At 46.2% G+C, this 27694-nt stretch overlaps 1 protein-coding gene across 2 annotated transcripts in view; it reads left to right on the top strand.

Annotated features, from left to right (window-relative positions):
- The window catches only part of DOP1B (DOP1 leucine zipper like protein B), a gene marked incomplete at its 5' end in the record, with an annotated part of 34713 nt that extends 11662 nt beyond the window's left edge, over positions 1–23051 (top strand). Inside the window, 29 exons of one of the 2 annotated variants that reach the window (XM_082279276.1) lie at positions 24–138; positions 1919–2039; positions 2486–2605; positions 3184–3289; positions 3372–3563; positions 4652–5336; positions 6555–6823; positions 7005–7157; positions 7780–7880; positions 8469–8659; positions 10649–12245; positions 12675–12786; positions 13135–13323; positions 13497–13622; positions 14154–14288; positions 14693–14748; positions 15074–15178; positions 15260–15326; positions 16389–16530; positions 16741–16823; positions 17017–17126; positions 17805–17951; positions 18258–18319; positions 18946–19074; positions 20022–20158; positions 20587–20642; positions 21042–21191; positions 21616–21745; positions 22039–23051. In XM_082279276.1, the coding sequence (XP_082135402.1) occupies positions 24–138; positions 1919–2039; positions 2486–2605; positions 3184–3289; positions 3372–3563; positions 4652–5336; positions 6555–6823; positions 7005–7157; positions 7780–7880; positions 8469–8659; positions 10649–12245; positions 12675–12786; positions 13135–13323; positions 13497–13622; positions 14154–14288; positions 14693–14748; positions 15074–15178; positions 15260–15326; positions 16389–16530; positions 16741–16823; positions 17017–17126; positions 17805–17951; positions 18258–18319; positions 18946–19074; positions 20022–20158; positions 20587–20642; positions 21042–21191; positions 21616–21745; positions 22039–22296 (5844 nt within the window). In that variant the 3' untranslated portion in view covers positions 22297–23051. Of the gene's footprint in view, positions 1–23; positions 139–1918; positions 2040–2485; positions 2606–3183; positions 3290–3371; positions 3564–4651; positions 5337–6551; positions 6824–7004; positions 7158–7779; positions 7881–8468; positions 8660–10648; positions 12246–12674; positions 12787–13134; positions 13324–13496; positions 13623–14153; positions 14289–14692; positions 14749–15073; positions 15179–15259; positions 15327–16388; positions 16531–16740; positions 16824–17016; positions 17127–17804; positions 17952–18257; positions 18320–18945; positions 19075–20021; positions 20159–20586; positions 20643–21041; positions 21192–21615; positions 21746–22038 lie in introns of both variants that reach the window. The other variant, XM_082279275.1, reaches the window with a different exon arrangement.
- Positions 23052–27694: the final 4643 nt, after the last annotated feature.

The following is a 27694-nucleotide window of genomic DNA, read 5'->3' as shown; positions in this document are numbered from 1 at the left end:
TTGGGATGTTTTCCTTTTCCTAGAGTTTGATTGTGATTCTGCATCAGAAATTCCCAGAGTCTGACCCAGAGGAACAGCACCAGGCTTATCTGAAACCCTTCCGGATCCTTATCAGCCTCCTGGACAAACCTGAAATAGGTGAAGTGTTTGTCCCAGCTCTAAATAGGACTTAAAACCCTGCACAATCCTTCCTGACCCCGACTCTGTTTTCTGGGAATGTGCAGGAGGCTGTTCCTTGCCTTGGCCCTGCTCTGGAACAAGGTTCCCTCTCCAGGTTGTCTCTGGCCACCCCACAGAGCCCTGCAGAGCAGGGATGGATCCCAGTGAGGGAAATGCACATCTGTGCCCTCCTGCTGGGTCAGCACAACCCCAGGCTGGGGACAGAGTGTCTTGAGAGCTGCTCAAGCTGGGAAAGGCCCTGGGGGTGCTGGTGCCAGCGGCTGGACACGAGCCCAGGGGTGCCCAGGTGGGCAAGGAGGCCACTGGCCCCTGGGCTGGGTCAGGAATTGTGTGTCCAGCAGGAGCAGGGCAGGGATTGTCCCTCTGTGCTGGGCACTGAGAGGCCCCTCGAGGGCTGTGCCCAGTTCTGGCTCCTGCAGGAGAGCCCTGGAGGGGCTGGAGCGTGTCCAGGGCAGGGAAGGGAGCTGGGAAGGGGCTGGAGCCCCAGGAGTGGCTGAGGGAGCTGGGAAAGGGGCTCAGGCTGGAGCAGAGGAGGCTCAGGGGGGACCTCACTGCTCCCCACAAGTCCCTGCCAGGAGGGGCAGTGAGGGGGGTCGGGCTCTGCTGCCGTGTGCCAAGGGAAAGGAGGAGAGGAAATGGCCTCCAATGGCACCAGGGGAGGCTCAGGTTGGAGACTGGAAACAATTTTTCCCTGCCAGAGTGGTGAGGCCTTGGGATGAGGTGCCCAGGGAGTGCTGGAGTCACTGTCTCTGGGAGTGCTCAGGAGGAGTCTGGATGTGGCCCTTGGGGACAGGCTTTGGGGTGCTGCTGGTGCTGCTGGGGTGGCACTGGGTGATCCTGAAGGGCTCTGCCAGCCCTGATAATTCTGTGATCCTGTGCCCTGAACTGAGAGGGCCCTTTAAAAAAAGCACTTCCACCCTTGTCTCCATATTCAGCCTCCTTTGTTCCATGGAGTTTCTCTGCTGGAATGCTCTTCCCTGTGCCGGGTCTGTCCCGTTGTGTCCGTGCAGCACCAGAAGGATGAGGCTCTGCCCATCCTTATTTTCAAGGGCAAACTCACCTTTCTGCACTAAAGAATTAAACCAAAGTGACATGACAAATCTATTAGGATTTAAAAATATTTGGGGTGGGGAGTGATGTTGCCAAAGAGGTTGTTTCCATTAGAAATGTATTGATTCACCTAATTTAGAAAGTAAATAAGAGACATCGCCCTACTGGCCGTGTTGCTTGGCTGTCTGACAATCAGCATTAATCTAAAGTACAAATAAAGGGATAATAAATCCCTTTTAAAGCAGGGATATTCAGCTAAACTGCATTATCCAGTTTAATCTTTCTGTTCCAGTCAGCACACAAAGTTTAACTCCTTCAGCCTTAAGCCATTAAGACTTTCACTCCCTTTGGAAATGGATTTAACGATGCAACTATTATTTAAAGGCATCAAATTAAACATCACAAGAATCTTTGACCTTTTCTGCTGTTCTTAGTCACTTAAACTTGTTCTTTTCATTTTTGAAAGCACTCATTGCAATGCTTTATACACTACTTTTTTAAAAAATTATTTTAATTTTTAATTATTCTATTTAATTATTTTAATTATTTAATTAGAATTATTTTTAAATTATCATAATTTTAATTACTATTTATTTAATTAATTATTTTAAGTTACAGCCATTGAAATTATTATTTCTTCAACCCTTCTGTAGACAACTCTTGGATTCTTTTTTCCCTTCCCTTGCAGGGCCACAGGTTGTTGGGGATCTGTTCCTGGAAGTTCTTAGAGCTTTTTATTCCTACTGCAAAGACACCCTGGGTTCTGATCTCAAACTCAGCTACAATCAAAGTGGCAACATCCTGGCAAGGTAGAGACAAGTTTCCAACTCTGAGCTGAAACTGGACCTTTTTTTTTAAGCTAAATTGTTAAAATCAAGCAATTTAAGGAAGGTTTGGTCTGTAACAGGATGACTTTCTGGAGAAGGGATCAGTTTTTTTCCCTGACTTCCCCTTTTCCCCACACACAATGGATTTCTCTTGGATTAACAGAGAAAAAATTAAGTTCCCTGTGTGTGATGAGTGTTGAGTAACCACAGGGACATCAGGCTGCTGACAGAGCTCAGCCTTGTGATTTCCATCATCTGAAAGATGCTCCAATTCCAGCTATTCCAGAATGATTTAGTCTTTGATTTAAAATAATCAATGTTTTTTTAGCTTGTAGAGAAAGGGGGAAAGAGATTTCAGAGTGCATCAGCTCATGGGATGTGGATCCTCACTGACATCTGGTTTTCTTTTCCTTTTCTTTCCCTTCCAGTGCAATCAAAGAGAACAAAAATGCTTCAGAAATTGTCAAAACAGTGAATTTGTTGATCACATCCTTAAGCACTGATTTCCTCTGGGATTACCTGACCAAATGCTTTGAAGATTGTTTCAGGTGTTTATGTTGTGCTCTCAAAAATGCCACTTCAGAGCTGTCTGTTAAGGATAATAATATTTACTGAAGCTTTTAAGGGACATCCCACGTGGTAGAACCAGCCAGATCTGTAAGTTGTGTCCACAAATAATTCAGGAATGCAACCAGGTAAACAATTAGATGGAAATTTCAACCTGGGAACAGAAGAAATTCCTTTCAAATCAACAGATAAAGGAAAAAGGGCTGGGAGGGGAGGTGGAGAGGCCTTTATAGAAGAAAAATAAAGATGCTAAATGGTCTTTAAGGCCCCTTCCAACTCTGATTTTATGATATCTCCCTTTTTATAATTTTCTAACTCTAAGAAAGAAGATTCTGCTTCAAGTAGTGAGATTCAGTCTGAAAATTAGCAGCTCTTCATCATCCCACACAGAGTTTAGGTTGTTTTGACAGAATATTTTCTCCTGCTGTGTTAGAAGCCCTTTGCCTCAAAGCTGTTCAGTATTTTGTGCTGATTTTAACGAAGCTTTTTGTTTTTAACCAGAATTTTGCCATGCAAAAAACCAAACAAACCTTACATAAGAATGTGTCTTTCACTCCAGAAACAAATCCACGGAGATGAGATATCCTCTGGAAAGCGTGAGCACTCCTCCCACCATTTCAGAGCTCTGCACCCTGCTGGTGTTCCTGCTGGATGTGATTCCTTTGGTAAGGCAGCCTGGTTTATCAGTCACTGCTCAGTGATGGAAGAGATGTAAGAACTCCTTTAAACATTCCTGATTTATTTCAGGAGCTCTACTCCGAAGTGCAGACCCAGTACCTCCCCCAGATGCTCAGTTACATGGTGCAGTCTCTCCTGGAAAACATGGAAGTGTTGGGATTGCCAGAACTCACCCATGCCTTAAAGACCTGTTTTAAGGTGCTCAGCAAGGTGCAAATGCCCCCTTCCTACCTGGACGTTGAGACAGGGAGTGGCAATGGGGTAAGTGATTTTTCAACCCCTCAGAGATGGTTAAAACCCTTTAAAACTGTTGGTTTAAATAACATAATTTAAAATGCTAATTGTCCTTCAGCCTAGATGAGAACTGCACCTGAAGGGAGCCACAGGAAAGATGGAGAGAGACAATTTCCAAGGGATGGAGGGACAGGACAAGAGGGAAGGGCTTGAAGCTCGAAGAGAGCAGGGATAGATGGGATATTGGGAAGGAATTCTTCCCTGTGAGGGTGGGGAGTGGCTGGGATGAAATTCCCAGAGAAGCTGTGGCTGCTTCATCCCTGGAAGTGTCCAAAGCCATCCTGGACAGGGTTTGGAGCAGCCTGGGATAGTGGAAGGTGTCCCTGCCCCTAGCAGGGAGTAGAACTGGATCATTTTTAAGATCCCTTCCAACCCAAACCCATAATTCTATGAAATTTGTAACTGCAACAGTAAAGATTTTTTGAAACTCCCCTTCTTTGGCTCCTTCCAGAGCACTTTGATGCCTTGTTACTCTCACTGGGTGTTCAGTTGTGGCCTGTTTGAGTTATTTGTGGCACTGAAGGAGTTCAGTCCTGTCTCAAACTGGGGCTATAATTCTGCCCCTGAGAAGGACAGGATCAAAATGGTTTTGGAAACAGAATGCAGTAGCTAAAACCTGGAGCTGCCAAATGCAGCCCAGCTTCACAGCTGGTTAGGTCTGCAGGGCTTTCAATTAATATTTCAGTGGAACACAATGGGGCATTGTTGGTGTGCAAAGGACCATGCTAAGGAATGAGGAATAAATGGGATAAAGCAACCCCACAAGCACAGCCTGCCAAAGAACAAGTACCTGCATTTGAGCAGGAATAATGCAACAGATGGAACACTGCTCTGGGGGGAAATTGCTTTTAAGGGAACACACCCCTCTGTTTGATGAGTCAGTGTGTGAGGTTTATACAGACATTTGTTGGGTTTTAAAGGGAAGTGAATGGAGCTGCTTACAAACAACTGTGATCCTGGAAATCACAAACTGGAGGGGTTTTTGTCATTGCTGTTCTCCAGTTTAAATCTCTGTTGGCAGTGCCACATTAACCACATCCGTGTCACTGTTCCAGAGCCCAGTACCAAAGGAAGATGTGGATATAACCCTGGAGACCAAATCTGTGCTGCAGGAGGAGGATGAGGCTCCCTTCCCTCCCCTCAAGTCAGAGGACAGTGGCATTGGCCTGAGTGCCTCCTCCCCAGAGCTCTCCCAGCACCTGGGGGTGCCCACGGTGACCCTGGAGAAGGATGATGTCTGGAAAAAAGGAGGAAGCATCCAGAAAACTCTCTATTGCATCCAGGAGCTGGTGGCCAAGTTTTCCAGCAAATATATTTTTGGGGTGCAGCTCCAAGAAATGAGTAATGAAGGGATTGCAGCAATAAATCTGAGTGGGAAGGAGAAAAAGGAGAATGGCTACAGGTTACCTGAGAGTGGCAACAAGAAAAAGAGTCCTTGGGATGCCAAGCAAATCACAGTGCCTCAGGTGAAACAAATGCTCTCCGAGCTGTTCTCAGCCCGGGGCTCACCCTTCAGGAGCAAGAATTCCAGTCCTCTGCTCTCTGAACACAGCTCTGGTCACAAAAAGGAAAAGGAGGAGGAAGAGTGGGACTTGGAACTGGTGTTGGGACCCCTCCGAGGTGACTGCAAGGAAGCTTTCTCTGCAGCTTGTCACCTGCTGCTGGACTGTACCACATTCCCAGTTTACCTGTCGGAGGAGGAGATGGAGCAGTTGTACCTCTCTCTGTTTCAGGGGCCTGGTAAGAAAAGCTTCCTTTCCTGGGCAACCTGAGCATTTTTAGGATACAAACAATGAGAGCTGGGCTCTTTTCAAGGCCAGAGCCAGTAAAAAAGCACTTTGACAGGGTTGAAGGCAAATTGTGAATTAAAGACTCACCCACCTCAGTATCTGGGGTGTGTCTGGCAGCTGAATTTTGTCAAGCTTTTTAAATTCATTTTTGTTTGGAAAACTTGCACTAGAAAATTTGGAGCTGAAGGGATAAAAAGATCTCCTGGCCTGTGCAGCCTTGTATGGTTCAGGATTTTCAGGATATCCATCCCCTACTGTCCATGGGTTGTGTCCCCCCCAAACAAAGAATGTTTTAGATGAAGATGGCTGCAGGTGTAAAACTGAAGCTCTAAAACATAGCAGAGGCAAAAATCATCTCTTTTCCCAAACCCTCAGGATTCAAAGGAGTTCAATGTAACAAATAAGAATAATTTTGTATAACTGGGGGGCCTGTTTGCTGTTGGAATTCCAGTTCATTCCTTAGCTTTAGCAGGAGCTGTGATTGGCCTGAAGGGTTAACTCACAAAGAGGTTTGTAGGGAATGGAGAGGTGGGAAACTGGAAAATCGGGTTCTGTTCCTCACCTCACTCCATATTCCAGCTGTCTGATGATATTCCCATCATCTCCGTGGGTGAGCATGGCATGGACATGGAGTACTTCCATTGTTCCCTCAGGAGAGGCAAAGATGGCTTGGATTGATGTCAGCCACTTCAGTTAGAAATTTATACATCCGAAATGAGGGGCCTCAGTGCTACTGGAAGAGCATCAGGAGCCCTCTGGGGTTGTTTGTGATGATGGCAGCTGGAAATCAGCAGCTGTAAATAATGCTTGGGAATAAACACAAATGGGAAAGCAGAAATCCTGTAATTATTTGGGTCCTGCAAGAGCTTTCTGCTGGGAGAAGTAGAGAAAACACAGAGAGGTTGTGGCTGCCTCATCTCTGGAAGTGTTCCAGGCCAGGTTGGAGGGGGCTTGGAGCAACCTGGGATAGTGGAAGGTGTCCTTGCCATCTTTAAGGTCCTTTCCAACACAAACTTTCCGTGATTCTGTGAGATACTGACGATGTCAGCATGACAGTGGGATCTGGGCAGTCATTTTGGTCCTGTGACCTCGATTAAAGGATTTTTGGGAGTATGACCCCAACCCTGAGGTTGTTTCAAAGCCTTTCTGTCCCTTCCCTTCTGAGCAGGAGGTGATCCCAGCTTCCCTCTGTGGCTGAAGTCCCTGATGACCATCTGCTGCTGTGTCAACGACTGCTACGTGCAGAACGTGTCCATCTTCACCCTCCTGGAGGTCATCAACCATTCCCAGTCCCTGGCACTGGTGATTGAGGACAGGATGAAGAGGTACAAAGTGTCTGGCCACAACCCTTTCCTTGGGAAGCTGCAGATGGTCACCCTGCCTCCCATTGCTCCTGCAGTTCTGAAGATGATCTCAGAGAAAACAGATTTCTACCAGGTGTCCATTTTGTTCTCCTTTTTAACTGTCCAGCTACACTGACCCTCTAGTTCATAGAATCCTGGGATTCTGAGGCAATTTGGAAATGCCTTTTGCTAACAGGAAGCCAGGAAAGAAACGGCTCTTATTATTAATATAATTATTCTTAATTATTGATACAAATATTATCCTTTTTCCCTAGAGAGTTGCCTGTGTGCTCTGGAATCAGCTGAACAAGGAGACTCGGGAGCACCACATTGCCTGTGTGGAATTGTTCTACAGACTGCACTGCCTGGCTCCATCAGCAAATATCTGTGAAGACATCATCTGCCAGGCCCTTCTGGATCGGGATAAAGTAAGTCCTGGAAGCACTGAAGCCCCTCCAGCACTGTGGAATTGTTCCAGTGTTTCCCAAATTTCCTCCTATTCTCTTCTCCATGTCTTGACTCCTGTGGTTGCTGTGTCTGACAGGCTCTGTCCATGCTTTTACAATTCCCTGGGATTTGTTTTAGTGCTGGATTTAATCCCTGGATACAAAATCTATCAGTACATATTAGCTGGAGTTTTTAGTTCAAGCCCAAATCCTGTAGTGTCTGAAAACTTGCAGCTTTTGTCTTTATTTCCCACTGCCCCACTATGTGTAAAATCACTTTATTTTAACTTGATTTTATAGTATTTGGTTTCACAATGAGATGTATTTTAAGTGAGCCAGTTATGAAGTAATTTCCTTTCCTTTTCCTTCCCTAATTTAATGACAGAGCAATTCTTTGACAACCAACAGTACATTTTGCACAATAAAACTTCAACCAGCCACTTCCAATCTTTGCTATTGTTTTTCTCCCCTTGCAATTTTGAAACATAAAAGTTTGGAAACCTTTTTAAAGCATTCCACCAATAACCACTGCCTGGATACCAATGTGTTCCCATTTTCATCCAACTTGGAAACCTTCCTAAATCTCCCTTGTTTCCTTGCCAAGGGGACAAGGCTGGAAGCTCTGTTCAGATTCTCTGTCATGTGGCACCTGACCAGAGAGATCCAAGGCAGCAGAGTGACTTCCCACAATCGCTCCTTTGATAGGTATTTCCACTTCCATTTGCATTTTTATATTGAATTATATCGGGCTTGATTCTCTTTTCTGAGGGAGGGAGGAGCTCTCTGTAGGGAGAGTAAAAAGTGAGCAAAAGGAAGATCTTCCACTTCTTGGAGTTTATCTTTGCAGGGCACTCTGTGCATGCTGTGGTTTTTTGGGTGAAGGAAGTTGCTGTAAAAATAGAGAGAGCTTCATAAATGAGGAGTAGCTTTTCTGGAGAGCAGCTCTTCTTTATCTTGGAGTGAATTAAATTTGCCTTCCAAAGAAAACAGCACCAGCTCCTTGTGAAAATAAAAAGTTTAGCTTTACTTCCTAGGGGATAAAATGAGATAAAAGCAAATAAACATGGGAAAGAACTTTAAAATCTGCTGCTCTTGCAGAGTGGGAGGATTTGTGTGGCAAATTCCTGAGCTCAGTGCAGGAAAAAGTGCTTGACCAAAGCTGTTGGGAGCAGACCTGAGCCATTGGCTGGCGCTTCCTTGAATACACTCTGGGTGTTCTCTGCCGGGATTTTGCTGCTCGATTTAACTTTTTTTCGGGATTTCAGCTGTCCTTGGTGCTGGTTTCTCCCTCAGGTCCCTGTTTGTGGTGCTGGACAGCCTGAACTGCTCGGATGGGGCCATCGGGGCGGCGGCTCAGGGCTGGCTCATCCGGGCGCTGTCCCTCAGCGACGTGGCGCGGATCCTGGAGCCCATCCTGCTGCTCCTGCTGCACCCCCGCACCCAGCGCACCTCCATCAGCTACATCAAGCACAGGAACTCCCCAGGTACAGCTGGCACCGCTCACAGAGCTCCTGCTGAAGGGAGCAGTTCTTCCCCTGCATCAGATCCATGGATTCCTGCTCATCCAGTCCCTGTAGTGATGCCTAAGGCAGAGTTCAGGACTAAATCATTCTAACTGAAGGATCTTTCCTGTTCTGGTGGCTGCACCTCCCTGATGGTTTGGATTGCTCCCTGCTTTGCTCTGGGATCTTGTCCCACACTTCTCATTTTTTTCCTAGATGATCCATACTGTTCACTGTTTTCAGGACCCCTTCCAGAGCAAAACTAGGTCTGCAGCCAAAAGGAGTCCAGGAGCAGTTGAGTGATGGTGTGAGGAATATTTTGCTGTTTTAGGCACACAAAAACAAACCCCTTCCTCATCCTGCTGACTTCTGAAAATTGAAATATGTGTCCAAAGATCTGTTTTCATTCAAGAGCAGAGCTGAGCCTTTGTGGCAGAGGTATCCCAGAGCTAGGATGTGGAAGCAAAATATTTGGAATTGAAGATGATGTCCAGACACCCAGATTTAAGGTTTGGGATTGCTGGAAGTGGAACGGATGTGAGACACTTGCATCATTTACAGGCTGGGGCCAACGGTGTGAGGGTCAACCAGGCCAAGGGCCAGGTCCTGCCCTTGGGTCACAACAACCCCATGGAGCTCCAGGCTGGGCAGAGGGGCTGGAAAGCTGGGAAAGGCCCTGGGGGTGCTGGTGCCAGCGGCTGGACACGAGCCCAGGGGTGCCCAGGTGGGCAGGAGGCCACTGGCCCCTGGGCTGGGTCAGGAATTGTGTGTCCAGCAGGAGCAGGGCAGGGATTGTCCCTCTGTGCTGGGCACTGAGAGGCCCCTCGAGGGCTGTGCCCAGTTCTGGCTCCTGCAGGAGAGCCCTGGAGGGGCTGGAGCGTGTCCAGGGCAGGGAAGGGAGCTGGGAAGGGGCTGGAGCCCCAGGAGCGGCTGAGGGAGCTGGGAAAGGGGCTCAGGCTGGAGCAAAGGAGGCTCAGGGGGGACCTCACTGCTCCCCACAAGTCCCTGCCAGGAGGGGCAGTGAGGGGGGGTCGGGCTCTGCTGCCGTGTGCCAAGGGAAAGGAAGAGAGGAAATGGCCTCCAATGGCACCAGGAGAGGTTTAGATTGGAGATTAGGAAAAATTTCTCCATGGAAGGGGTTGTAAAGCATTGGAAGGGGCTGCCCAGGGCAGTGATGGAGTCGCCTTCCCTGGAAGTGTTGAAAAATGTGTGAAGGTGGCACTTGGGGACATGGCTCAGTGCTGGGTGATGGCTGGACTCTGCTCTTGGAGATCTTTTCCAACCTTAACAATTCTGGGATTTAGCCCAAATATCCAAGTTTTTTTCCTGGAGTAGAGCAGGAAACAGCAGAGAAGTTTCTGGGATTTTTATGTACAGAAAGCTGCTGTCACCTGCGCCGTGCCTGTTCCCAGGCTGTGCTCTCAGCATGATTTTTTGGTGTCAATTGGCAAATAAATGTCACACAATTACAGCATCCACAGGAATGCTATAGAAACACAGAGCTGATCTACTCCTTCCTTGTCCCACAGCATTTAATCAAGGAAAACATTAGCTCTTTAATTAATTAATTAAGCAATCCCTCTGTTGCCATCCTTCTCATTTCCCTCCTGATCTCCACAAACACTGAATATTCAGGAAGCATAAAAACAATTGTGTCTCCTAGGGAGTCTCAGCCTAAAAGTGTTTCATGTTTTGATCCTGCTCTCTTTGCAGTAGGTTAGAACTGCTCTCTAACCACTTTAAAAGAGAAACAATTCTTGCCTTAAGAATAATTCTTGCCCATTTTTTTAGCCCCACTCATTACAATTAATATGGGACTGGAGCAGAGTAGCTTTACAAACCTTTTTTAAAATGATTTATTGAATATAAAGCACGTTGTGTTGACTAAATGACCCTTAAAGGTCCCTTCCAAGCCAGACTATGGTATGATTTTATGTGTGAAAATTAAGTGAAAAATATTATTTTTTTCAGACTATGTTCGTGATTGGCTTTGCAAGAAAAAGGCTCCTTTGAAAGAGTCTGGCATCTCTGAGAGCAATTCCGAGGAAAACCTTCCTTTGAGCCAGTTCACTGCTGTGGATAGAGAAGCAATTTGGGCTGAAGTGGAAAATGATCCAGAGAAGGCAGAGCTGAAAGGTGAGCAGCCTGAAAACGATGGATCTTATCAGGACGCAGAGGCTGATCCAGACACCAGCGAGCACACGGAATCTGCAGACACCAGCACAGGCCATGACAGTGACAACACCTCCTCCTTCTCCCCTTCCCTGGAGCTGCAGGAGCTGAGCAACGAGGACAATGAGGCCACAGCTGATGGCAGAGAGGCCCCAACCCACGGGAATTCCCTCAATGCCTCCCTGTCCGAGAGCTCCAAATCCAGCACGGGGCCCAACCTCGTGAGGGCCGACTCCGAGAGGACTCAGGCCTCGGAGTCTCTGTCCAGTGATGAAGAGGTGGACTTGGAGCTGCAGGAAATCGCCCAGTGCAGGCTGCTGAAGCAGCAGAAGGAGAAGCAGGAGATGGCAGAGGCCCTGTTCAAGCACATGCTGCTGTATTTGCAGCCCTACGACTCCCGGCGGGTGCTCTACGCCTTCTCCGTGCTGGAGGCGGTGCTCAAAACCAACCCCAAGGAATTCATCGAGGCCGTGGCTACCACCAGCATGGACACCAGCTCCACAGCACACCTGAACCTCATCTACAACCTCTTGGCTCGCCACCAGGAAGCTCTCGTAGGGCAGAGCTTTTATGGGAAGCTGCAGCCTCAGTCGCCCACCATGTGTCCCCATTCCCTGCTGATCGAGCTGCTCACCTACCTGTGCCTGAGCTTCCTGCGCTCCTACTACCCCTGCTGCCTGAAGGTCACCCACAGGGACGTCCTGGGCAACAGGGATGTGCAGGTGAAAAGCGTGGAGGTGCTCATCAGGATGATGGCCCAGCTGGCCACCGCGGCCAAGGCAGCCGAGACCAAGAGCGTGGAGTTCATCCACAATTTGCTGGGAAGGTGCAAAGTGCAGGAGTTTGTTCTGCTCTCGCTGTCGGCGTCCATGTACGTCAGCCACAAACGCTACGAGCTGCTCGTGGCTGATGGTGCCCACCACGGGGCCCAGGAGGAGCTCTTTGAGGAGAGCCTGATCAATTTTGGCCATGATCAGATCTGGAGTGAGCACCCGCTGCAGATTGAGCTGCTGAAGCTCCTGCAGGTGTTGATTGTCTTGGAGCACCACCTGGGACAGAGCCCTGAGGAGCAGGAGAACCAGTCTGACCTCTCCAAGGAGTGGCGGCAGGCTGTGAACTTCCAGCAGGCCATTGGGGCCATGCAATACGTGTATCCCCATCCCATCACTTCCCAGGGCTTGTTTGTCTCTGCTGTGGTTAGGGGGCTCCAACCAGAGTATGGCCATGGGATGCATCCCACGTGGGTAGGATTGGTCACCAGTTCCCTGCCCTATTTTGGGAAGTCCTTAGGCTGGACCGTGGCCCCGTTTGTGGTGCAGATCTGTAAGAACCTGGACGAGCTTGTCAAGCAGTATGAAAATGAAGCTGTGAAGACTTCTGCCAAAACATCTGCCAGGTAAGAGCCACGGGGGGAGATTTGTTATCCTGAGAATTCCCCTCACCACAGAGCAGTGAGTGTGTAGGAACTCCCTGGGTCAGCTCCATGGCTCCCAGGGTTTGATCCTTAATTCCTGCTGCACCTGTCCCTAGAGTGAGCTGGAAGCAGGATTGTTGCAGCAGCTGGAGGAGGAGAGGAAAGAGGAGCAGCAGCTGTGGTACTTCTGTCCCCCTCTGCCTTCCATCCAAGTATAAAAGTTCCCAGTTTTATGGATCCTTTTGTTTTGACATTCCTGACCTGATATTCCTGACCTGACATTCCTGACCTGATATTCCTGATACTCATTCCAGTTTTAGCTAGGGAATAGAAGCAAGAATGGAATTTTTAATCAAGGAAATACCTCTCGACTTATTAACCTGTTTGGTTTTTTTTTTCCCCCCTCCAAAGCTTAACTTCCAAAAGAGAAAACGTGACTCCTGATTATCCCCTCACCCTTCTGGAAGGGCTGACAACCATTGGGCACTTCTGTCTTCTGGATCATCCCAATCCAACAAAAAAGGTACGTGGGAATCCCCTGACAACAGAGGCACTTCCCTTTTCCTTCCAGGTGAATAGAAGCAGTGAATTGTACAAGAAAATAACCTCAGAGAGGCCTCATGGCACACCCAAAGAACTGAACTGAGTCCAAGTGGAAGGACTGAGCTTCATTTTCTGCATTTGAAGCCTGCAAAGTGAATTTTAAATCATTATTCATGACGATCATGGTGATGCAAATATCAGTCCTCTGTCATCAACAACCTCTTTTCTTTTCTCTTGAGTTGATGTTTTGATGTGTTCCCTACAATTTTTAGGCTCTTGTGCATAATAAATTATTTTCATATTGATATTTTGGGGGTTTTTTTCCCAGTCATCCTGTTCAGCTGAACCTGCCAACCTGAGGAATGCCAGGAATGCCATCCTGGAAGAGCTGCCTCGCATTATGAACACCATGGCCCTCCTCTGGAGTGTCATAAAGAGAGAAGACTCCCAAAAAAGACCAACTGACTTCTTTGGGACAACTAAAGGCTCCTCTTCAGTCTACTTTAAAGCAACCAAAGTAGGAGCTCTTTTAAAATGCTGATTTTTTTTATCTCTGCATCTTTCCCAGTGCATTTTACCCAGAGGTCTTTAGTTGTTATTTTCTGTATATCCTGGGAAAAGAAATGATGTTTTATAAGATAGGAGGTGGCCTTTGCCTTACATTGATAGTTATTTTTCTCTCCTTTAAAGACACTAAGAACAAAAATATTGGATTTCCTGAATCCCTTGACAGCACAACTTGGAATCCAGCTGATGGCAGCAATTGCAGCAGTGTGGAACAGCAAGAAACCTCACAGGAGTCACAGTAAAACCAAGGTGAAACTAAAGAAAGGCACCCTTCCATTTCCTAGATAAAGGCAAATGTTACATTTATAGGGTCAGTTCTCAGCTCTGTAGATTCTTTGGGAGTTTTCATATATGACTGAAAAATCTGAGATGCTCTTATTTAGAAAAAGTATCAGGACTACAATTAAACCTCAATAACCAGTCAAATAAAACCCACACCGTGGCACTCTAAATCTGAGGGCAAAAGCCTTTTTTTTCTTCAATACTGGACTGCAATTGGACAATTATATTTTAAAGACCATGAATCAATTTGCAGAGAAAGTGAGAGCTGTCTTCTCTGGAACTCATTATTTATTCTGGGCAAAACCTTTTTCTTTCCTGCTTTTACTGGAGCAGAATCCAGATGTTTCCATAAGGTGTTGGGAGAAGATCTTTATATGGCAAGGGCTGTGTGTTTGATTTACCCTCTGTAATTTACATTTAATTTTGGTATTTGGGTAATCACACAAAAAGCTGGTTTGGTCTGAGGGATGTGTCTTTTGTTTTGTTCTTTTTTGTCAGATTCTCCCAGTGGCCAGTGCATCTCAGCTTATCCTTGTGGATTTAATTTGTGCCCTGAATACACTGAAAACTGACACCATATTATATCTGGTCAAAGAGGTGGTCAAGAAACCAGCACAAATCAAGGGGGAAGAGGTAACCAGGAAGATAATTCTATTTTCTTAATGTATTCCACCCTGGATCTGTTCTAATGGGTCTTCAAGGCATTGTTAGAAAGGTTTTCTTTTCAATGTGGGGATTCTCTTTTGCTCCTGAATAAGTTTTGTTATCCACAATGTGGTTTGATCCACAATGAGTAGGTTCTTTGGAATGTATCAGGAGATGGTGATGGGACAGGGGGAATGGTTTTAAATGATCAGAGAGCAGGGTTAGATGGGATATTGGGAATAAATCCTTCCCTGGGAGGGTGGGCAGGCCCTGGCACAGGGTGCCCAGAGCAGCTGGGGCTGCCCCTGGATCCCTGGCAGTGCCCAAGGTCAGGCTGGATCTTCTTTTTCCTTCTGATGGCAAATAAATGTGGGTTTGCTTTTCTTTTCCAGAAATCTTCTCTCGTGGATATCCCAGTGCTGCAGTTCAGTTATGCTTTCATTCAGAGGTAATTCAGTCCTGCTAAAAGAGAATTTTCTGTTTGACTCCAGTGAGGGAACAGCCAATATTGTCATTTCTGCTTTCCTTTGATCTTCATGTCCCAGAACACTTCTCTGCAGGAAATGTGCTGTCACTTGGTTGGTGACACACAGACACACAGTGCCAGGGCTGTGACACTGGAAGGGGAAGTGACACTGACAGTCAGCAAGGACAGGATCCCAAGGACTGATCCTGAAGCTTTTAGGCCGCCAAGTTACCCCTGTGTGTTGTTTTTTGTTCTTTCCCTAACTCCACCTGCACTCAGGTGTGGTTTGGTTTTATTTTTTTTGCAGACTCCCTGTCCCAGCCCTGCAGGAGAACTTCCAGCCCTTATTAGGGCTCCTCAGAGAGTCTGTGCAGTTGAACTTGGCTCCTCCTGGACACTTCCTTCTCCTCAGGTACTGCATGAGAGAGGAGAAGTCTTACAGAGGTTTTACACTGTGCAATTCCTAACTCAGAGTGCTCTGCTCTCCCCACAGCACCCTGAATGACTTTGTGACAAGGACACCCACCCTGGAAAACAAAAAGGACCAGAAAGATTTGCAGGTACAGTGGGTTCATGTTTACCTTTGAGTTCCTAAACCTGGCACTGTTCAGGTGAGGAAAAGTGGAGATGACCTGATCTGTCCTTTGTACCTGCATTCCTGTGCTCTGGGAATGCCTGAACGTGCATCCACACGTTCTGGCTGAGGCCTGGTGAACAGGGGAGACTCCAACATGAGAGACAAACAGAATTTTGCCCCAAATACCTGAAATCTTTTCCAAGCTGTTTTCACTGTGCAATATTATGATCTTTCTTAGAACTGAGCTCATAACACAAGTGGGATGTCATGAGTTCATGTCCTGTGTGTGAATATTGAAATCTCCAAGCTGTCTAGGAAAATCAGTGGCCTAATTATCCTTGGAGCAATGGGAATGACTGAGCTCAGCTGTTGTGTAAAGAAAGGGTGGAGCAGAGCAGGGTTCTCCTCCTGTACTGCCTGATTTCACCAGGACAGTTTGAACACTGCTTACCTGGCTGGTTTTGGCTGTGAGGAGCTGTTGTGGTTACAGGACTTTCATGTGCCAACAGAGAAATTCAATCTCCCCTTCTGCTTCAGAGTCCTGCCAGCAAAATGGCAGCAATGACAGAAAATGGTGTCATTTTACAGCCTCTGCTTTGCTTTGGCTGGATGGTGTGGATACAAATATGCAGCTGGCAAGAACTTCTCTTGCTTCTTTCCAGTCCCGTGGGATACTTTTCTCTCTCACTGAAGATATTAGCAGAGTTCCATAAGCTATGAACACCTGTGACCTTGCAGAGCTTTGTTTATGGTACAGTAGAAAAATATTTTGACAATGGATGTTTTAGGATTTTAGCCAATCACCCCAAGGAGCGGCTGATCCTTTGATCAATTTGACTATGAAGAAAAAAAGTCTATAAAAGAGTTGTAAAATAATTAAATAAATGAATCTTGCTGCACAATTCTGCCTGTTGGATCTCTCTTCTCCTCCCTACCACTGTGGGATGCCGTGATAGGATGGGATTTGGTTTCATTGCAGCTCCTCACTTCCCTGGGAATTAAACACACCAAGTGTTCATCTGATGCCACTTTGGTTATGTTACAGGAGGTGACCCAAAAGATCCTGGAGGCTGTGGGGACCATTGCTGGTTCTTCCCTGGAACAGACCAGCTGGCTGAGCAGGAACTTGGAAGTGAAAGCTCAGCCTCAGATTTTACCAGATGAATTCAACGTGGAGGATGTGAATGGTAACGTGGCTTTCCCTGACTCCTGCTGCTCCCTCTCCTCTGCTGGAGGCACTGAAGAGCACGAGGAGTTTGATGATGTGGGGTTTGCATGAGTTTACATTTCAGTGTAACACCAATGTGCAAATAAATGTTCTGTTTGGACAGCAAATTAGGAAACAGCAACATTTAGACCTGTCTGAGGAGAAAACTCTATTATTTTGCCTCTTTTAGATACAACAGTGGCACCATCTTCCATGGTTTCTGCCTCTGCTCCTTCAATCTACAGTGTCCAAGCCCTTTCTCTCCTTGCAGAGGTGAGACCCTCTCATCTGGGGGGTTTTTGGGGTTATTAAGGTGAGGAAGATTTTCCCGGTAGATAAAATGGGAGTGTAAATCTTTAGGGGACCATTCCATTGCCCAAACTTCCAGCCTGAAACATGGCAGGCTTTCCCCTTTGGCCAGAAGTGCCAGCTGTGGGTTTGAAGAGTTTTCCTTTGCCTTTTGCAGGTCCTGGCCTCTCTGCTGGACATGGTTTACCGCAGTGATGAGAAGGAGAAGGCCGTGCCCCTCATCTCCCGCTTGCTCTATTACGTGTTCCCGTATCTGCGCAACCACAGGTGAGCCTCTCTCTGCTCCTGGGGTTTTCCCTGTCTGATCAGACACTTGTTTTTCCCTTGTTTCTCCATTCCCTGTTTCCATTCTAACAAGGTTTGAGCTGTGTTTCCCCAGGAGCTGAACCTGTTGTTGTTGGAGCTCTGTGCCAGCAGTTTCTGCTCAGCTGTGGGGGTTCCCCACCTGGGATTCTGGGCTTCCCTCAAAGCTCCCTTTCTCTGCCTGTCAGGGAATGGGGATGAGGCAACAGAGCATGGGCAGATCCCAGGATCCACCAGGAAGCAGGGAGAGAATCATCTCTCCCTATCCCCTTCCTGGTTTTTCACCAAAAGCACAGGTGTGGGAGAGATGGATGATATCCAGTGGAGACACAGGGCATGGAATCCAGACTGGTTTGGGTTGGAAAGGACCTTAAATCCCATCCAGCCCCACCCCTGCCATGGCAGGGACACCTCCCACTGTCCCAGGCTGCTCCAAGCCCCAATGTCCAGCCTGGCCTTGGGCACTGCCAGGGATCCAGGGGCAGCCCCAGCTGCTCTGGGAATTCCATCCCAGCCCCTTCCCACCCTCACAGGGAAGGATTCCTTCCTAAAAATCTCATTCAAACCAACCCTTCTGTGAGTTGGAATCTATTCCTGAACTTTTGAAAAGCCTATATTGATCATTTTTGTTCTCTTCCCCAGTGCCTACAACATTCCCAGTTTCCGTGCTGGTGCTCAGCTGCTCAGCTCCCTGAGTGGATACGCCTACACCAAGAGAGCCTGGAAGAAAGAAGTGCTGGAATTGTACATGGATCCATCCTTTTTCCAGATGGATACTTCCTGCACTCAGTAAGACATGGGGTTGTACCACTCCAAGCTTGGATTCTGAATTTGCAAGGAAAGGATTTAAAGGAGAAGACTAAAATTGGGAAGAAAATTCCATTTAGTGCTTTCTTATGGAATGGGGTAATGTTAAAAATGGGTCTTGCCACTAATTCTGTTCCATTCATTCTTTGTTAACCCAGATAAGAGTCTGCACATGAATCCTGTTAGGAAACTGTTTCCTTGTATAAAAAGTTTGACCCAAATCATTTCTGAGGTGAACCCACACCACAGCTTTCCCTGGATATCTAATTCCTTCTTTCTCTCCTGCAGCTGGAGATCCATCATTGATCATCTCCTCACACATGAGAAAACGATGTTCAAGGATTTGATGAGTAAGTATCAGCTGCTGATGATTTATTTCTACCTCAGTTTGTAACCTTTTTGCATTTGAGCCACTTGGGTGCATTTTTAATACCCTGCTGTATCCATAAAGTGCTGACTGTGCGTAATTGACCTTTTTGTTAACTTCATTCCCAGCTAAAGCTGAGTTCAATCCAGATTTTGGTCATGTCTAAAACACACCAGAGGAGGCTTTGCTGTGCTCCCACATTCACATTTTGCCCTAATTTTGAGTTGTCTGAGCGCGACCTTTTCCAGGAGGAGACTTTGGCAAACACTGCACAAACTCTGCAGGTGTCTGCCATGAGCTGCGGGAAGGTGGAGCAGCAGTGCAGCAAACCCTGGATGAATGTGCTTTGACCTCTAATTCAGGCTTGAGGAGAGTGTGGAAGAACAAATCCTGAGGGAAAGGATGGGATAGGACCCCTTAAATTGGCCTCAAGCAGCTTCAGTCTCTTTTTAAACCTTTCTAAAAGCATAATGGAGAGGTTACAACACAAATTCATGGTCAGTGACCCCGAGAGTTTTCCTCTGTAGAAGATTTCAGAACACAGGGATTACTTTCAGCCCCAAACCCGAGCAGTTTTTCTGGGGTAGCTAACTGTGCTCTGTGTTGCAGACATGCAGAGCAGTGCCCTGAAGCTGTACCCCAGCTTTGAGCAGAAGGCAATGCTGCTGAAGAGACAGGCGTTCGCTGTCTTCAGCGGGGAGATCGATCAGTACCACCTGTACCTGCCCCTCATCCAAGGTGAGGCTTCATCCCAGCCTTTCCCTTCAGCTGCAACACAGATCCCTTGGTCCAGAGCAGCTGGGGCTGCCCCTGGATCCCTGGCAGTGCCCAAGGCCAGGCTGGACATTGGGGCTTGGAGCAGCCTGGCACAGTGGGAGGTGTCCCTGCCCATGGAACTGGCTGATCTTTAATGTCCCTCCCAACCCAAACCACTCCATGATACAGATTCTGCAAGAAAGCAAAGTCACCTCTTTGCCAGCACAGGCTTCTGTTTTTTTAAATTTTGAACAAAATTTATGAATCTCTGAATTCCAACAGATAAATGTTCTCAGCAAGGAGAGACAGCAATCTTGGTTTCAAAGCCTTTGAAATGTTTGGAAATACAACTGGGAACGTGATTATTTCATGGCAATGTTCCAGCCACTCTTGAGCTGTTGTTCTCCTTAAATGTCACTTTGACCAAGTTTTGTGCACTATAAACCCTTTCAGGCTGTGTCTGAATTTCAATTTAGTTATCCAATGCAAGGAACTCAGCCCAAAACTGATGGTAAAGTAAAGAATTTTGTTTTGCCACCTTCTGTAAGGTGGAGAGGGACCTTTCACAAGGGATGGAGTGACAGGACAAGGGGAATGGCCTTAAGCTGAAAGAAACTGGGATAGATGGAATATTGGGCAGGAATTGTTCCCTGGGAGGGTGAGGAGGGGCTGGGATGGAATTCCCAGAGCAGCTGGGGCTGCCCCTGGATCCCTGGCAGTGCCCAAGGCCAGGCTGGACATTGGGGCTTGGAGCAGCCTGGGACAGTGGGAGGTGTCCCTGCCCATGGCAGGGGTGGGGCTGGATGGGCTTTAAGGGCCTTTCCAACCCAAACCATTCCATGGTTCTACATTTCAATTCCCAAAACACCACAAATTCAGGAAAATGCTACTTTTATTTCATTTTTTCCCTTTTTTTATGCTTCCTCCAGAGCGCCTGACTGAGAACCTCCGTGTGGGCCAGACTTCTCTGGTGGCTGCCCAGATGTTTCTGTTCTTCAGAGTTCTTTTGTTGAGGATTTCCCCTCAGCATCTCACCTCGTTGTGGCCAATCATGGTAACAGAATTGGTAAGGAAGAAGTTTTGAAAAAATACAGAAAATATTTTTAAATATAAATATAAAAATATTTTAAATATATTAAAATTATTACCTTTTAATTTTCTATAGTAAAAAAAATTAATATGTTTAATATTTATATTAAATATCAAAATATATTTGAAAAAATCAGCCTGTGGGTTTTTCCAGTTTACCTTTTTCCTCTTCCCTGTTTGGAAATGCTTTCACAGTTTTACATTAGTCTGATAATTTGGGGGATGAAGTGAAATTGTCATTAGGAATTTCCTTTTGGATCAAATTTGTTGCTGTTAATGGAATCTCTTGCCTGATTCATGAGTTTGTTACAAGTCATAAAGGTTCCTTTTCAATGTAAAGCATCACTTTTAGTTGGGATTGAGTTGTATGAATATTTCAGCATCTCCAAAATTGCTTCTTTAAAGATCCAGACATTTCTACAGCTGGAAGAAGATTTGACTGAGGAAGAGGAACCATCAAAGTAAGAATTGCCATTTGAGAGATTTCTTTAAAATTAATTAATTTAATTAATGCGCTGGGATAGGGAGGAGTCAACAGGATATTTTGCTATTGCACTTTTATATTCTGGTACTGATAAATCATAATTTAGGGATATTTTTAGCAGCTAAATTAGTGATATGCTTAAAAATACAGGTATTAATTATTGGTTGTGCACAAAAATAAAGTTAAATGCTAAGTCAGCAGTTGGCTATTTTAACATGCTGCCCTTTTTTGGTATATTTTAGATTATTTTGCTCCCACAGAATAAAAATAATTGCACAAAAGCTCCTTTGTGTAAGTGTGGGCATTTCTCTTGTGCTGACTGAAAAACCTTGGGTGGATTTGTGTTTTAAGGGGACATTTCTTAATTTAAACACAGGAGCAACAGCAAAATGAGCAAAGCCAAAGGCTCTGGAGATGGCAGTGGGGCTGAGATCCAGCCCAACGAGCTGTGCCTGTACCTGGCAGCCTGCAAATTCCTGGACACAGCACTTTCCTTCCCCTCTGACAGGATGCAGCTCTTCCAAATGTAAGTCCCTCTTCTCCTCTGTTCCCTTATCCCTTAAAGGAATCCTGTTTTCCTCAAGATTGCATTTTGCCTTTCATCAGTTCCTCCTACAAGTGGTGATATTGAGATCAATGGAATTTAGGGGATTTGGGAGAATAATTTGGTCTTGGTATAGGAGGATTTCACCATCGTTTTTAGGGCATTCCTTAACCTGGAAAATTGGGAGAAGAGAAAGGTGGAGATTGTTTCACATCTGCCACACACCTGGGAATGTCTTGGAGCTGGCTGTATTTAAATATTGACAAATTAGTAATGTGATAGTTCATTAATAGCAAAAGAGAACATTTATGACAGATCTTTCTAGAAACAACCAGTGCTGCACTAAACCAGGCATGATCCAAACAAGGCTTTTCATCTTCTCAAGGAATCAATCCATTTGTTCCAGGTACAAATGGGCCTTCGTGCCAGAGGTGGACACGGAATCATCTCCTGTCACCTCTCACCTGGTGGAAAACCACCAGGAATGCAGACCCCACATCGTGAGGATCATGGATCTGCTCAAGATGAAATATGGGGTAAAGAAACTTCTCCTTTCTTTTTCTTTAATCCATTAACTTACTTTTCCAAACACAAGATTTAAAGTCATTCAAGGGATTTTTAGATATTCCCTGTGAGGAAGGGGAAAAGGCTGCCCAGAGCAGCTCTGGCTGCCCCTGGATCCCTGGAATGTCCAAGGCCAGGTTGGACGGGGCCTGGAGCAGCTTGGGACAGTGGAAGAGCTCATGGATGAGCTTTAAGGTCCTTTCCAACCCAAACCATTCTTTTTCATTTACCTTTAGTAAATCCCAGATCTTTTTTTTCCTTGCAGGACCCAAACCACCCAGAGGGAATTCCCAGGAATCCCAGATTCCCCCTGCTGACCCTGCGCTCCGTATCCAGCATCACCCAGCTGCTGCCTTTCTTCCAGACTCTGTGCTGGGCATTCACAGCACGTGGCAGTGACTCCCAAAATTCCCAGCCCTGCACAGCTGTCTCCATGGATTCTGGTGGCAGCAATGGCATCAGGATCCTGCAGCAGCTGGAAGACAGTGTGGAATGTGACTTCCTGGAAAACATGGAAAGTTGAGCCTCATGTGGGACCCTCGTGGTGGATCAACAGCAAATACAAGGAAAGCTTGGCTGAAATTCCTGTTTTTCCCCCAGATTTCCAGCTACATTTTGGGATTTCTCCCTGCTGTTAAAGAGTGCTCTTGAATTATCCAGGAGCTGGTGGTAAAAAGCAGGAATCTCTAGTTCCTGTGGTGGGGAAAAAAGGGCAGTTTGGTGGGAAGTTCTCAGAGTTACTGTATTTTCCTTGATTTCCATGGGAAGGATTAAAGACATTTTGTAAATAAGGGAAGAATATTTTTGACTTGGTGGAAGTAGCAGCTGCCCTGTGACTTCTCCAGGACTGTGAAGTGCTTTTGGAACTGTGTTCTGAAGGAAAATTGAAGGAAAATCCAATGTTGCATGTCAGTGTACAATCAGTTTGCAGGTGAGTCATTTGCTGAGGTGAAAGCCCCTTAATTCGGCCTAAATTGAGCAAATCCTAAACAAGTCCCCCAAATTCCTCACAGGTGGATTTTCTAAGTCTCAGCATTGTGCAGAGAACTGCAGCTTTGCCATGTCTGTAATTCCAGCTCTGTGCTAGAACAGCATCTTCAGGCTTAGCAATTCCTAATGAAACAGAAATGGGCATAAATCACGAACCTATGCAGGGACACTTTGTAATCAGCATTGCTTGAGGGGCTTTAGATTTTAATTAATGGATTGAAATATTAAAATTCTTTTTTTTTTTTAATTAAAAACTTTGGTTCTTTCAGTGACTCAGGTCACTGCAGCTTCTGTAATGCAACTCAATGAAGATAATGCTGTAAAACCAGAAATTGCTGTATTCCATCAGCTTAACTAAAATGAAAATAATATTCTTTTTTTTTTCTTTGTAAAAACACTTTTGGTACAGAAGAATGTATTTGGCTGTTCCTCGATGGTGAGAGAGGTAGGGGGATCACCCCAGTGCTTTTGCTTAATTAAAAAGCATTAATGAAAAGGGAAATGCGTGGTTTAGTGTGAGTAGGTTGGGAGCCAGGGATTTATTTTTCCCAAACTCCCAGAACAAACATGGGAGGCTTCTCTGCAGTGGCTTTTAGGTACAGATGGATGAGGTTCTCATCTTGGGATTATAAACTAAAATAATGAAACATCCTTTACTCTGCTAATACTGGAATGCTGCACAAATATAAAGCCACAATAGGCTTATGCTAAACTTATTTAAATTCTTTACACTTTTACAGTGAAGGAAAGTGGTGGACTGAGGTGTGGTCATGAAGAATGTGAATTATTTGTATTAATATAATTTATTAATGGTCTATAATGCTGTTGGAACGAGCACAAGTGAAAAGTTACCCTTTGAAAGCATTACTTGAGTATTGGAGCAGGCCGCTTTTTTAAAAATGTTGGTGTTTATTTCCAACCTATCTTCAATAATTTTTATGGATAATATGAATACTCAGGAGGATTTGGTAGTTTTACTTTCAGTTTCCTGCTGGTTGCATTCCATACTTGGATATTTCCCTTAAAATGCTGATAAAGGAGAGCAGGGCTAGATGGGATACTGGGAAGGAATTGTTCCTTGGGAGGGTGGGGAGGGGCTGGGATGGAATCCCCAGAGCAGCTGGGGCTGCCCCTGGATCCCTGGCAGTGCCCAAGGCCAGGCTGGACATTGGGGCTTGGAGCAGCCTGGCACAGTGGGAGGTGTCCCTGCCATGGCAGGGGTGGGAATGGATGGGATTTAAGGGCCTTTCCAACCCAAACCATTCCAGGATTCCATGATTCTATTATTCCGTGATTTTATCAAATGGCTATTAAAATCTAAGACAACTTTTTGTCATTAAAAGTTCTGTAAAATTTAGTATCTAAACAGATCTTGTGTAATTATCAACAGCCTGGGGATAAGGAGGATAGGTCTCAACTAAAAAAAGTCCTGCTTTAGTGCTGGAGGGGCACAGTTCCACAGGCCCAAAGGGGAATATTTTACTCCTTCATTCCATAACTTTATTGCTTTTCCATGTGGGACTAACAGTAGCTGTTTTCCCCTTATGCTCCTGCTGATAAATCCACTGAGGAAGGGCTGTCCTGCTCTAAGCTGGTCCTACCAAAGCAGAACAACTTCACTGTCCATGAATCTGGAACAGTTTTGCCTGGAGCTCCAGCCCAGGAGAGGAAATGCTTTTGCTTTGCTGTGCTTCTGCTTTTTGGTCTAACCAAGCTCAGCTTTATCTTTCGGATGCTCCAGCTCCGATACAGCAGAGCCACAGTGCACAGAGGGAGACTTTGAAACATTCCAAAGGATTTCATTTCCCTGAAAGAAAAAATTAGGAGGTGCAAGCAAGGTAAACTGCTGAAGAGCAGCAGGACTTGAAGTGTAGAGCATTAAGTGATGGTTGTGTATCCCATACCATATATGAATGTAATTCTTCTAATAATATTAAATGTTATTTTGCAATACCTTTTCAAATGCAGTTCTTATTTTTCAACCTTCCTTCACTGCTCATTCACCAACTTTTTAATTTTTATCTGACTCTGGAAAAGCTCCCAAATTCAATTCCAGAATCATTGGAAATGATCTCCAAGACCATCAGGTCCCAGCTGTGCCCGATGCCCACCTTGTCCCCAGCCCAGAGCACTGAGTGCCACCTCCAGCCCTTCCTGGGACACCTCCAGGGATGGGCACTCCAAAGCTCCCTGGGCAGCCCCAGCCAAGGCCTGACCACCCTCTCCATGAGGAAATTCCTCCTGAAAAGAAAGAAGCACCTCCCCTGACCATCAGACAATGCTGAGGAAGGATGGAAAGAACCTCAGTGTCACCCACAGTGCCATCATCACCAATAAATGTCCTTTTTTCCCTGTGAACCAAATCATTCTGGGTAAACAGAGATAAAACCTTCCTGTGTAACACAACAGCTCCACACCCTTCATTTCACTGCTGTGAACCACTGGGAATTCTGAAAACAACATCACTAGAATTGCGCTGATATTCTCTGGACCACTGCTTGGGGGAGGGTTTGAGAAAGGCTGGAAGGTGGTTCCCAGAACTGGGAATTGTAGCAGGTCGTTGAAGGGCTGGAAGATGGGAACTGGAACAAATGGGGTCTTGGCTCTAACATCTCCCATCCCTCAGCAAAAAGCGAGCAAGTATCCCACAGGAAATTCATGGGAAAGTTATCTCAGAGCAGACAGCACCGTCTGATCACAGAATTACAGAATGCTTTGGGTTGGAAGGGACCTTAAAGATCATCCAGTTCCAATCCCTGCCACAAGCAGGGACACTTTCCACCAGACCAGGATGCTCCAAGCCCCATCCAGCCTGGCTTTCATCATACCAGGCATTGAAACAAGGGCACAAAACCAGATTAAAGAACAGAACAGTGGGTTAACGCCATCAGTTTTGTAGTTTCCTCCAGAGCAATCCAGCTGTCAGCAACCACTCCCTAAGTCCTGATGAACTCATCAGGAAATATTTAAGTCCATTTGTCCCCTTACACTTCATTCATCAATGCACCGCTTTAATTAGCCCATAATTAATTGAGGTTCAGTAAGAGCTGGTCCCCAGATGAACACTCACTTTGCCAATCCAGCTGTTTTGCTCACTCAGCCAAACACATTTCGTTACTAAGTAGGCTTTGTTTAGTAATTTCATTTTTCCTCCTGAGACCAAGTGCAGCCAAATACAACTCAAATGTCCCACTTCTTCCAGCTGGGTATATCTGAACTTAAAGTGTCCTGCGAAGAGCATCCCCTACAGTTACAACCAGCAAATACTGAAGAACAAAGCAGTTTATCTCTCAAAAATGACAAGCAGCTTTGGGAATTTTAGTTTTCCAAGCAAACCAGAACTGTCCCATCCCTTGCAGATCCCAAGGTTTGCACAAATCCAAAACCATTGCAGAGTTTGCCTCATTTTGGAACTTACTGCTTGCACATACTAAATTTCTGTTTTGTTACACGGCATCACTGCAGTAACTTATCCCACATTTGAGTGGAAAAATGCATGTTGGTTTATCCTCCACTTATGTAACAACTTCTTGGGAACAACACTGCCATTTTCATGGAATTGTTTAGGTTGGAAAAGCCCTCCAAGACCACTGAGCCCAAGCTGTGCCCGATGCCCACCTTGTCCCCAGCCCAGAGCACTGAGTGCCACCTCCAGCCCTTCCTGGGACACCTCCAGGGATGGGCACTCCAAACCTCCCTGGGCAGCCCCTTCCAAGGCCTGACCACCCTTTCCAGGAGTTAATTCCTCCTGAAAATCCCATTTTAGGGGATGAGGGCTCTGTATCCCAGCAGCAGAGCTCACTGCTGGCCCCTGCCTTGGGGGAGGCTGTGCTGCTGCCTCCCTTCCCTTCTCATCACACGGCCCTGCTGCTCCACCTCCTGTATCCCTGCTTTTACATCCCTGGAATTCCCACACTGAGATCCCTGTCCCTGGCTGGGACAAGCTTTCTGTTGTGTCTGGAACATGGAGCACATGGAGGCAGCTGCTGCTGCAGGGATCGTGGATCCTGTATGGAGTGAGAGACTTCCCAGGGAATCGGGGGCTGCTGCTGCACAACTGCAGCCTGAACATTTTCACATATCCAAGGGAAATGCCCTGGAAGTGCTGCCTTTCCTCCAGAGGGAAGAAAACTCTTCTGTACCATGAGCTTTAACACCTCAGGCTGGAGCAGTGTGGTTTAAATGACTCTGGGAAAGCTGCTTTTCAGATTTCACCCTTCCCCTGTATCCAGGGCCTCCCCTGGAATATGGTGTGAGGGATTGATGTGGATGTGCCAAACACCGAGAGCTGTGGAGCCATCCAAGGATTGTTGGTAAGGACACATTATGAGAAAGAACAGGATGTGGGTGGGGAAGGGGCCATGAGGAGGTGGGGCAGCAATTTCTGGGACAAACGGCATTGTTCTGGCTTCTGGAGAACAGCACAGGCACAGGGATGAGGTCAGGGAGTGGGTAAGGACTGTCAGACAAAATTCCCAGATGCTCCTCCAGGGTCACCCTGCTCTGCTCCAGGAGACAACCTTGGCTGCTGGGGTCAAAGAAGAGAATCACAGAATCATCAAGGCTGGAAAAGACCTTTAGGCTCTGTCACGGTCCAGTTCTTAAAGTTCTTAAAAATGCCTCTGCCTGAATTAAGGTGCAAACGATACTATAAGCCAAAGTCAATAGTATGTGATAGTAAATATGAGAGAGGAAAGAAAGAAATAGAAAATAGGTGGGGGGGGGGGGGGGGGGACAGAGAGTGATAGAGACAAACTAAAGAAAATATCACCATCCGTGGATCCCAACGCTGGACTTCTGGTGGTGATGGTCCCACAAAAAGCACAGAATCCCATGGGTTAATAGAGCTCAGGCCAGGTAGGAATGCCCGGGTGTGTCCCCTGGTGGGGGAGTTTGTCACAGCAGACTCTGGATCTGTTGCATCCCGTGCA

The sequence above is a fragment of the Coloeus monedula genome, assembly GCF_965178545.1.
Source record: "Coloeus monedula genome assembly, chromosome: 3".
Taxonomy (NCBI): domain Eukaryota; kingdom Metazoa; phylum Chordata; class Aves; order Passeriformes; family Corvidae; genus Coloeus; species Coloeus monedula.
This window is presented reverse-complemented; position numbering and strand designations above follow the sequence as displayed.